An 11,924-nucleotide genomic window follows, 5' to 3' on the forward strand; every position below is an offset into this window, starting at 1 on the left:
ACGCTTTTGGAGCCGTAAAGCCATACTTTGGCCCTAAAAATGTGTTCAATTGCACCTTGAACTATTATGACTGAAACCAGGTAACAAGTAGGCAAAAATTTTAAAAACCAAAATCAAAAAATTACTTGTTTCTTTTTCGAAAAAAAAAATTTCCATAGACATGAAAGCCAATAATTGCAAAATGAAATAATTAAATAGGTTCGTTTATTCTTCCAAAGGAAGCGTTTGAGACCTGTAATTATCCAGTTTTTATTGTACGTCTACAAAATGAACGTACATTATGACAAAAACCGAAAATTTATTTACTTTTTTGTGAAAAAGACGCGTCAAATACAGTAAAGTCATAACGACTTCTTTAAAAACATCAGAATTTGCGACACCAATCATTTTAACACATTACCCGGACAGCAATATTCTCATGTTTGTCTTGTACTTACCGAGACTAGGTAACAAACAGACAATAAAAGGAACAAAATTGCGAAGTTAAAAGGTTTTTTTTTCTTTTGGAAAAAAATTGTTTTCAAAGTCATGAAAGCCAACAGCTATCAAATAATATCAGAATATCGGCCCGTCTATTTTTTTATGGAAAACTATTGAAATAGGGTTATTGTACACGAAAATTCATATTACCAAAAAAGACAAAATAAAAACGGCAATTAAGTACAAAAATAAAAAATTCAATTAAATTCTTCGAGGAAGTATTGTCGAAGCCGTTAAAACCAGAGTCTATATTCTTAAAGACTTTAATATTATCGATTGTGCTTTTTAAACGCCAAAAATGTTGTTATATTTGAACTGTCAGTAACGTGATAATGTGACAAAACTATAAAACATGAAAAATGGGCAAATAATTGAAAATAAAAAAAAGTGAAATCTAGTAGTATCGAAGCCAGAAAACGATAACTTACGGTGTTAAACGGCAATAGAGATTTAAATTGAATTCAATAGAAATTGAAAGCATTCTTTCATCTCCGACATTAAGCTCTAAAATGGCCAAATTAAGGGAACAATTAAGGCAAATCAATAAGCCATCATTCATTTAAAAAAAAATTTTAAAGTCGAAATGATCATAAGCTTTCAAGTAATCGACTAAATACATTAACTTGGAGCCGATTAGGAGGCGAATTGGGTCTATCACTATTGAGCTTTGATTTGAAATGTTCTGTTACTTTATTATTATAATAAAAGATTGAAATTTTTTACTAAAAAGACCATTTGATTGGAATCCAAAATATTTTTGGTTTATAACAGTCCAAGATTGGTCAAAAACTAGTTCTGCTAATGTTGTTCGTCCATTAAGAACACTTAATTTTTCAAATGTTTTAGATATAGATATTTTGTTAGTTAAAAAATCAATAATAATTACTGCGTTTTTGATGATCAACGAAAAAAGTTAGCAAAAAACGGCAAAGCCTTAATTACGGAGTACTCGCAACGGAAGTCGAAATATCCCCTTTGGAGTCTACAAAGATTGTGTTAGTGGTGTTTGGGTGTGTACTTCCTGCAAAGTTAATCAAAGTGGCCTAAAGAAACTTATTTCGTGCTGTTTTTGATGAAAAGTCTGAATTTTGAAATATTTAGCCCGAATTTTTAACAAAAAATTAAATAAAAATTGATGACAATATTTTTTTTCCTTAAAAAGAAAATCAACAACACGGCAAAATTAAAACGGCAAAGCCTTAATTACGGAGTACTCGCAACGGAAGTCGAAATATCCCCTTTGGAGTCTACAAAGTTTGTGTTAGTGGTGTTTGGGTGTGTACTTCCTGCAAAGTTAATCAAAGTGGCCTAAAGAAACTTAATTCGTGCTGTTTTTGATGAAAAGACTGAATTTTGAAATATTTAGCCCGATTTTTTAACAAAAAAATTAAATAAAAATTGATGACAATATTTTTTTCCTTAAAAAGAAAATCAACAACACTTTCTTCACAAATATTTAATAATTTTAAGCAAAATTATTGAAATTTTATTAAAAAATTCCAGAAAATGTGAAAAAGAATAAACGGAAATCACTTTATTTTCTCAAAAGTTTAAACCTCGATAACTCCCTTTAAGAAACGAAAATTAAAAAAATCTTTTTAATACCATCTTCTACGCTGGACAAGCTTTCTAATGATACCAGTCTCAACTCTCTACGATGAATACATCGATCGGCCAAAATTGTGTGAACAAAAAAAAACCCATTTGACTATATAGTTCCTCCCCCACAAGAGGAGTTGGAACAATAATAATGATGAATTACTATGTAATGACACGTTTACCATGTGGGGGCTCATAACGTACGGCGGGGGTACAGACGGAAAATAGTTATCCAAAATCCAAAAATTGATTTCAGTTTGTTTCACTGGGTTGTTACATCTACAATACAATGTTTAGAAAGGCAGCCAATCCAAATACAGCAAAATATGCTGCGTGAACTGTTTTGAATGATGAATTGCGACAATCAGCATATTTGTCTTTGCAGTATGACCAGTCATTCGTTTTCAGACACTTCTGACAGTTTTGCCCAATTTCGCATCCACGGTCGATCACTAAACACGTGTTCACAATTGAGAATATTAATATTACACCTTTAGTTCTTCATGAACTGAAACTTGCCAGCCTCTTACAAGATTTTGAATTAACTTGAAACAATGCTTTATTTTCTCGGATCTTTTCCATTTGTGCCCCCCCCCATTTACAAAATATTATGTAAAAAAATAGCACGTGCGTTTGGGGGTTGCGCATGATATCCACCCACTAGGCTGGGGGCACATACGAAAAAGATCCATTTTCCCTTTCAAAATAGCATATCTTATACGAAACGCATTTTTACGAAAATGAAAATTAAGCTCTTTTTTGTGCACATTTGTTACATAAATTCTTCACTTATTCCAAAATTTCTGAAATCTGCGCTTTCAACGGATTCCTTACACAATTCGTACAAAAAATTATGCTAATTTTTGTGTATATTGCATATTCCTTACAAAAATTCCATACTTCAAAATTGAATTCTTTCATAAATTTAGCGCTTGAGTACAGAAAAGGAGGTTATTTCAACACCTACAGCACATTCTCTGCATGATTTCAGCACATTTCTTACAAGAATATTTGCAAAAATTTCAGCACAACTTTGCAAAAATTTTGCATATTTGCAAAAATTTCAGCACAACTTTTGAAAAAAGAACATAAATTCCCCAGATTTCTTCAGCGATTCTTTAAATTCAACAATGGCTTAATTTGTATGAAGAAAACTTTGAAGAAGTATAAGATAAGTGCTGAAAAACTTTTAAATTTTGTAACAAAAGTGTAAGAAATTATGTAAGAAAAGCACTGAAAGAGCTGAATATGTGTACAAACGGAAATTTTTAACAAATATTTAAGAATTGCGCTGAAAGGTGGAAGCTACGTAATATAAGCGTTGCGTAATATAAAATGCGGAAATTGAGTGCGGTAAAAACTGCTGAAAAAATAGTTTTCAGCAGACAAATCTCACACAATTTTTCGCCGTGCGTGCTTTGCAATTTTGCACATTGTGAGGACCATTTTGTAAGTTTTTTCCGCTGAAAAACTTTTTTTTAAGAAGCTTTAAGCGCAGTTTTTTTACAAAACTTTTAGCAAAAACATCGACCAAGTTATATACAACTACCACCTGAAGTACTATCGGGAGTTAGTACAAGTAAGTCTTTTTTCTATTTTAACTGATTTTTGAACGAATTCTCATATAACAAATTGTTTGTATAAATTTCAAAGAGGAGCATTACGTCATCAAGGAGGTATGACACCCATAAAAGCTACTATTCCATTTTACCTTCAGTCCTTAAAGATACACTTTCATCCTGGGAAACGAAAAACCTGTACTAAACTCAAAAAAAAACAGAGAACTCTAACATATTTTACATAGGGTACTTTTACAAATATAATAAAATCATTAACTGACGCTATATGACTTAATCTCGAAAAACTAGTGAGGATCAAAAAGACAACAGCTAGCTTAATGTCAGTGAAACTGGTCTCCATATGTTAAACCAAAACTAAAGTGGGTGAGAAAAAACTGGTGTTTTTCCAACTCCCCCAAAAATGCCTTTCACCTCAAAAATTTACTTCTGAGCAGCAGTTTGTGTGAATCACACAATCTAGGACACCTATTAAATTCTACAAAAATTTCAGAGTTCTTCTACAAACAAAGTTTGATCGGTCAGAAGAAAACAGTCAGATGAAAAAATTTCTGTAGAAAACAGCAGCAAACATTATTCTTTTCAGAGCAATTAAGGTCTAGGGCTTCAATGGATGATGAATTTCGACAGAAATATTTTTGCAGTGGTGCGATTTCGAGAAGTGCTTCTCTTTCACCCTGCCTTTACACTCTAAAGAGACAGATCAAGACTATTGTTCTTTCCTTTTTATGGGATGACTATGAATAAAGAGCAGAGTTACCACTTCTTGTAATTACAAAATATACAAGTGATCTGGCTGATAAAGATAGAAAACAACCGTTGCCAACTTGAGCTCATAGGAAAAAAAGTTAAAATAGCGCTAATTTATGAAGTTTTGGGACATTTATTTAGGTTTTAACAAAAAACGAAGAAATCAGGGAACAAAAAAGCAGAAATGCTATCAAAATTTGGCAATAATCTTTCAACCGATATCAAAATTTTGTTGAAAAATCTTAATAAGATCTTAGCAGATCTTATAAAGATTGTTCCAAATAAATTGGTATTTCCATTTCTCGTCAAGATGTCTAGAATTTTGCGATGGATGTCGAGATAGGGCTGGGGGTTAGCGGAACAGGGGAGGGTAAGAAACGCCCTTTGCACCATGAAATTGTCTCTTCAAAACAGTTTAACAGTTTTAGTTAATCGCATTCTTAGAGACTGGTTAGGCGTAATGCTTTAAGTTAACTTAATGCCCTCCGAGAGTTACTTGTTTATCCAATTTTGAAGACGAAAAGTCGAAAGAGTTAGAAGGCAAATTGTTCAAGCAAACAATTGCTTGAAAAGAATTATAAATAACGTTTAAATATAGTTATAGCAGATTCGGATCCAATCTTTTTTGCCCCCCAAGCTTATTGGGCTCATTTTTGTGGCCGCCAAGGCGTACGTGCTAACTTTTTAGATCTATTCTGTTTCGGCCCCCCAGCTTAGTGAGCATAAATCTTTTATGACCCCCAAGCGCACGTGCTATTTTTTACATAGCAACGTGCCATATTTACAAATATTTTGTAAATGTGGGCGAGGAAACATTGAGGTGCCAAAACGGAATTGATCCGCAGATTCAACACAGCGAGCAAACTCAATTATTTAGCTATTTAAAGTAAAATAGTGGAAAAAAGGGAATAGAACGAAACGACACAAGTTGAAGTCTGTTTAAAAAATTGTCAGTCATAAAAAGAAATTGCCCCAATCTATGTGAATAGCACAGTCACTGCAGAACGAATACAGCACCAAATTCTGATTACAAAGTTGTGCAGCTAGACAAATAAATTTTTTTAAAAAAAACAGGGTCATCTGCTTGTACTCGAACACATTTTTTTCCACAAAGCTACGACCCTAAGGCAACAAATGCAAGAAACGGATGCATAACAGAGAACCAGGAAATTCATAAGACATCCAGACAAGCGAGGACGAAAAGTCAAAAGGGTCTGATTAAAAATCGGTCAAGCAACAAATGGCATAAAGAGAATCACAGAACAATTACAATTGCAGCAAACTTTATTTAAGAGCAATCATTAACTAGCTCAAAGTCACTGACCATGATCTAACTAACTATGAGAAACCACCAGACAAGTGGAATAAGCAAAAGGTGGTGTTTGTCTAACTGTCCCAAAAATGCTTTTGGAACTATTATTTTTTTCCTCCTCAGCAGTGTTTGAGAACCACACACACACACACACACACACGTACGCACGCACGCATACACACACACACACATTAGTATCCTTCTAAAATTCTATAATAACTACAGAGCAGCATATTGTATGTTCTTCAACAGTGTATCCCAATTTTCTAGACAAAATTAATTTCTGTAAAAGACAGATGCTAACAATGTTATAATTCAGAAAATTTTTAATTATCAATGTAAGTTTAGGGTTTTGATAGATGACAGCATTTTTAGAGAATTAAAACATAGCTCTTAAAAAAAAACAAAAAAATGCGTGGTGTTATTGAAGACTACCCAATGCGAAGACGCCAAAAAATCTAGTAAAAAATGCAACAGAATGAAATCACATCCGTTTTTTTATAATAAAGAGTCTTGGCCGAGTACGTTTTTTTGAATTCATGGCTTCCATATTGTTTCGAAAAACCAATGTTAATAATGCTTTGCGAAGAATGCTTGATTGAGTTTGAAATGGTCAATTAGATTTTTTATTCTTCTTGTAAATGAGCGCATACATTATTAAAATTTAGCGCAATTCAGCGTATTTCAATGCATTTTTATGTAATGTTTCTGCGCACACAAATTTATTTTGAAAATTTTTTTCAATTCTAGCGTATTGTGGGGGAAATTGTTTACTTGATTATAAAAGGCCTGATCTGATTATGTATTTCGGAATTAGGCCTGATGGTTTTTTTAATATAGTACGTGTAGGCTGTCAAAACGCATTGATGTTTGATGTAAAGCTCCAGTCCACTGATAGGTTCCTAATGTATTTTTATTGCTTTAGAAAACTTTTTTGTGCTATTGACAATTAGAGACGGTTATCGAAAACTAACCAAACTTGGCAGCGAATTAGGAGAAAAAGGAAAACTTACGTTTTACACAAAAAAATACTTTATCATACTGCCTCGACAGTGTATCCCATTCTTCTAAACAAACGTCAAATTGGTCAGAGCAACACAGTCAAATAAAAATATTTTTTTTAAAAAAATAACTAAGAATTTTGTTTTCATTCAGAAAACTTAATAATTCTCAATAAATGTTTATGGCTTTGATCGATGATGGCATATTAAGGAATTTGATTGCTCGTGACTCGCATAACAACAAAAAAACACAAAATACTGGTTTGCTATAAAATGAACAAAATTTGGGTTTGGCTTTTAAGTCATTGGTCGCAGAAAAAGATGTAAGAATAGAGTGATTACCATATGTATGCAAACTTAAGTTACAAGTTTTTTCGGATCTATTCTGTTTCGGCCCCCCAGTGTTTTTTAAGACACCCAGTAACAAAAAGACAAACATACCCTGCAGATTGCCGGAAAATAGCCGCCATTGATTCCCATAACTAAATTGGGATTGAAAGAAAAGAAAATATCAACGAAAATTGATTTTTGTGTAAAAACATTTTTAATTGCGATTTATTTTGATGTCATTTCGTAATTGAACATACTCTTGTCTCTCATTGAGAGGCTACAGGGTCTAAAATCAATACCAATAAGCATTATAGATAGTAACTAAAACTTTTGATAACAAAGTTCAAGTACCGGGCATATAAAAATGGGCTTTATGGATTTATCCCGTTTCTAATTCTGACTTTGATTTTTTTATACTGACTCTCTTCATTTTGAATTGCTTTGCTGAGCAGCTGCTGTTTAAAAGGACTTTGAGCAGAATGACAGAAAAGTGAAACTAGCCTAGAGAAGTCAAAAAATTTTCACGCAAAACGTCGAAAAAGCGGCAATTGGGGTAAAGCGAAAAAAAGTTCGACGAAGTAAAAAAACACAGCAGGTTAAGTGCTGACGTACAATTCGGAGACTTTTCATTCACTAAGCAGAAAACTAAACCTAGAACGAACTATTAATGGATTGGGATAACCATTTAGAAAAAAATCTGATCCAAAAAATCGAAAAAACGGTAAGAATCAAAAAAGTGAAATTGCCGCATGTGAACAAAAAACCACTAGCGAGAAAGCGAATTTTTGTTGAAACACCGTTTTCTCACTCTACTTTAAAATTAGAGCGAAAAAAATTCACGCCGCAAAACCACTCGCTTTTTCGCTCCACTTCCTGTTTCGGCGTGACCAAAATCACTACACCAATTTGACTTCAAAAATCATGAAAATGTGTGAACAGATCTTAAAAAAAGACAGTGCCCCAATACAATTCAAATTCTTTGAATTGTAAAAAAGTAGGAGCGCTATAATAGCCGGCTGGGAAGATGAGGGCGGCTATTGATAACTAACTCAAAGTTGCTGACGCTGGTTCAACTATGTGAAACCACAAGAATTGTGGATGCGAAAAAAATTAGTGTTTGTCTATCTGTCCTAAAAATGCCCTTCATACCAATAAATTTTTCCGTCGAGGCAGTGTGTTTGAACAACCCACACATTAGGACACTTTTAAAGTTCTATAAAAACTACAGAGCAGCATAGGTTATGTGTTTTTACAGTCTATCCCATTCTTATAGACAAAAGTTAAATTGGTAAGAGGGAAACATTCAAATGTAAAGACTTAGTAAAAAATGCATACAAACATTTTTTATTCAGAAAATTTAACAATTATTAATGCATGTTAAGGGTTTCGATGGATGACGGCATTTTTAGGGATTTTAAAAAATTACTTCTTTTTAAAATATAAAGTATTTTTGCTTGATGTTATATCATAAAGGGCCATTATCCATTACAACCATATATTTGCAATTCAGCATTATTAGTTACTTTGAAGTGAACAAAGCTTCCAGCTATCCTCATTTATCACAGTCATTTATCACAGACGAATAGCTGAATTACCCATTATTTACAAACTTATTTTAACAAATTTATGGCAGTTTTTTGAGGCTGTTCGATTCTGTAAACAGTGTCTTGACTTGAATCAAGTTTGAAGTTTACCCAACGCAAAAAAAAATTAAAAAACAGCGTAAAGTCCAACAGATTCAATTCAAATCCGTTTTATTATACTAAAAAATATTGGCCTAGATAGGTGGTTCTGAATTCGTGGCCTCTATGATGTTTCGAACTATTTATTTTTATAACGCTTTGTGGAGATTGCTTGCTTGAATTCAAAACGCTCATTTATATCGTTATTCTTCTTGTTGTTGAGCGCACAAATTACAATTTTTCCTTGCATTTCAGCACATTTCGGTGAATTATTATGAAAAGCTTAAAAATTTTGAAAATTTGGCTCACGTCATATGTGTTATCAGAAAACTTTTTGACTGGGTTTTTGACTGGGTAGAGACTGATTTAGTTTTTTAATCGTTTCGGATGACTTTTCGTAATATGATACGTGTGCGCTATCAAAATGTATTGATATTTAATGTGAAGCTTCATTCGACTGATATGTTCATCGTGTAATTTTGTTTTTGCTTGAGAAACATTTTTATGCCGTAAAAACGTAGAGAGGAGGATCGAAGTTTAACAAAACAAAAATTATGTATTTATAAACAATGATAATTTTCACTGGACAGCGCTCGAGAAAATTATTTGGATATTTGCTTTGGATACAACTTCCAAAATTTTTGTCAACAAAGGAAAGACTTGTGTCAAGATTTCCCAAACCGATTTTACATTTTTTTCAAGTGATGTTACCTTTTTATCAGACCAAATTTCGATTTTTGATCGCAATCTGTTTCCTGATGACAACTGTTTTAAGTTTTCTCTAAAATGAAATAGCCTCGCTTGATTTTTTGAATAGTTATCTTGCACGGTTGTGGCAGTATCTGGGAATGTTATGCATAAGCTTGCAATATTTATGCCAAAATCTTGCAAGATTACCATTTTTCTGCCGCATTCTTACGAGATAACCATTCACTCTGCCAGAATCTTGAAAGATAACTATTTTTCTGCCAGAATCTTGCAAGATAACTCTTTTTTTGCCAAATTATTGCAAGATGACCGTACATTCAGCGAGAATAATACAAGAAAACCATTTTCTGTCTGAATCATTTAGGTACAGAATTGTTCAAAGCTAATCGTCCGTGGTATCTTGTTTATTTCGCCAAAGCCAGAAAAAATTTTCAAGTACTGACTGAAGATTAGAAGATAAAAAGCTTTAGGAGCAGTTTCACTTTGATAACTGGTTTTAAATCGAGAAGTGCATTGAGTGGAAAAAAGTGGAAGAAAGTACTGCTTTTTAAGTGGCAGTAAGTATTTTTTTCATTTTTAAGAAAGCAGAAATTTTTTTAAAAGTTAAGAAAAAAATTAATGAAAGCTGACTGCAAAGTTTCAATTAATTTAATTAAAAAAATGTCAAAAGAAATATCTTGCAAAATAACCATTTTTCTGGCAGATATTGCAAGATAACGATTTTTCTGTCAGATATTGCAAGATAACAATTTTTCTGACTGAAATTGTATTATAACAATTTCTTGAAGTAATCTGCCAGAATCTTGCAATATCACCAACCACTCTCGCATGGGGAGAGTACTGATTAAAACTGAGCGCAAATTTATTTATCCGTAAGAAAACGCTGAACTTTGATGTCAATTGAAATATATTGTATACATATCTACTAACAAATTGTATACATTTCAACTCAAGTAAAACTAGTTCTGTTACCCGGGCCGGGTAAATTTGTCAAAATTACGTAAGATAACGACAACTAGCATTGACAGGTCCGAAATTGCACCGCAATTTTCTTACATAAATTTGCGCTGAATGCGTTGAATTTGGAGACATAATTTCAACGCATTCAATGCAAAATTATGTAGGTAAAAAGCAGCGAATTTTCCGACTTGTCAACGCTAGTTTCCGCTCATTTTTAATATAATTTAGCGTTGAATTTAGCGTAGATGTTACATAATTTTAGTTGAATTTAGCATAGATCATAAAGAATTTTGCTTTGAATTTAGCGTTGATCTGGCAAAAGAAAATACCATGTAGACCTCTGCGTATGTGACTCAAACAACTGACATCATGCGTAATTGTCACCTCTTCACGTTGCACAATTTTTTGGTGTTTCTACGCGTAGTTCTTACAATTATTTATTACTTATTAAATGCATTTGACCTTGTTTTGTGGTTCCCTAGACAAAATTTCAGTTTCAATTTTTTTTAAGTTTTTGAGGTCAGTTTTGGGGCTCTAAAATCAGTAACCTAACAACGCTAAATGCAATGCAAACTTCTGTAAGATCTACGCTTAAAACCCAAAAATATTTAAGATTGGTGGTGAATGTGTCGAATTTATGTAAGATCTACGATGAACTCATCGCAAAACTATGGAAGATGTACGTGAAGTCAACAAGAAAACCATGTAAGATCTATGTTTAACAACGCAAAATTATGTAAGATTGACTGTAATGCGATGAATTTATGTAAAATCTACGCTAAATTTAACGCAAAATAATGTAAGATCTACGTTTAACAACGCAAAGTTATGTAAGATTAGCGGTGAATGCAATGAATTTAGGTCAGATCTACGCTATATTCAACGCAAAATTTTGTAACATCTATCGCTTAATTTAACGCAAAATTATGTCAGATGTGAGTTGAACACGTTGAGGTTATGTAAGATCTACGTTTAACAACGCAAAGTTATGTAAGATTAGCTGTGAATGCAATGAATTTAGGTCAGATCTACGCTAAATTCAACGCGAAATTATGAAATATCTACATTCAATTCAACTCAAATTTATGTAAGATCTACGCTAAATTTAATGCAAAATTAGGTAAGATTAGCGGTGAATGCGATGAATTTATGTAAGATCTACGATCAAGTAATGATCTTACATAAATTCATCATAATCAACGCCAATCTTACAAAACTTTGCGTTTTTTAGTGTTGACACCTCGACCGGGGTAGCTCTGGCAACTATTTGCGAATAGTTTACTGACATAAAAAACCAACGCTAATTTGTATTAGGCTGTTTTTGAGATATTTAGAAAAACCTGTACAATGCCTTCGTTTCCAGTTCCTAATAGACTAAAAAAAGGCTAAAGTATGATCGAAGTAGAGAGAATGTTCCGAGAAATTCTAAACATAACGGAATCTTTGCCTGTAGACGTAGAAATTATTACTCACAAATTCAGCAAAATACATGTTTTAGTATCCCGTTTGCACATCCTTGAAAAAA

The 11,924-nt window shown here is 32.8% G+C and overlaps 1 protein-coding gene across 2 annotated transcripts in view; it reads right to left on the minus strand.

Annotated features, from left to right (window-relative positions):
* Positions 1 to 2,272: 2,272 nt before the first annotated feature.
* The window catches only part of LOC142338630 (uncharacterized), a 13,030-nt gene continuing 3,378 nt past the window's right edge, over positions 2,273 to 11,924 (minus strand). For both annotated transcript variants that reach the window (XM_075388469.1, XM_075388468.1), the window contains exon 3: positions 2,273 to 2,531. In XM_075388469.1, coding sequence (XP_075244584.1) covers positions 2,359 to 2,531 — 173 coding nt within the window. In that variant the 3' untranslated portion in view covers positions 2,273 to 2,358. The remainder of the gene's footprint in view (positions 2,532 to 11,924) is intronic.

The sequence above is a fragment of the Convolutriloba macropyga genome, chromosome 4 (genome assembly GCF_964194025.1).
Source record: "Convolutriloba macropyga chromosome 4, txConMacr16.3, whole genome shotgun sequence".
Taxonomy (NCBI): Eukaryota; Metazoa; Xenacoelomorpha; order Acoela; family Convolutidae; genus Convolutriloba; species Convolutriloba macropyga.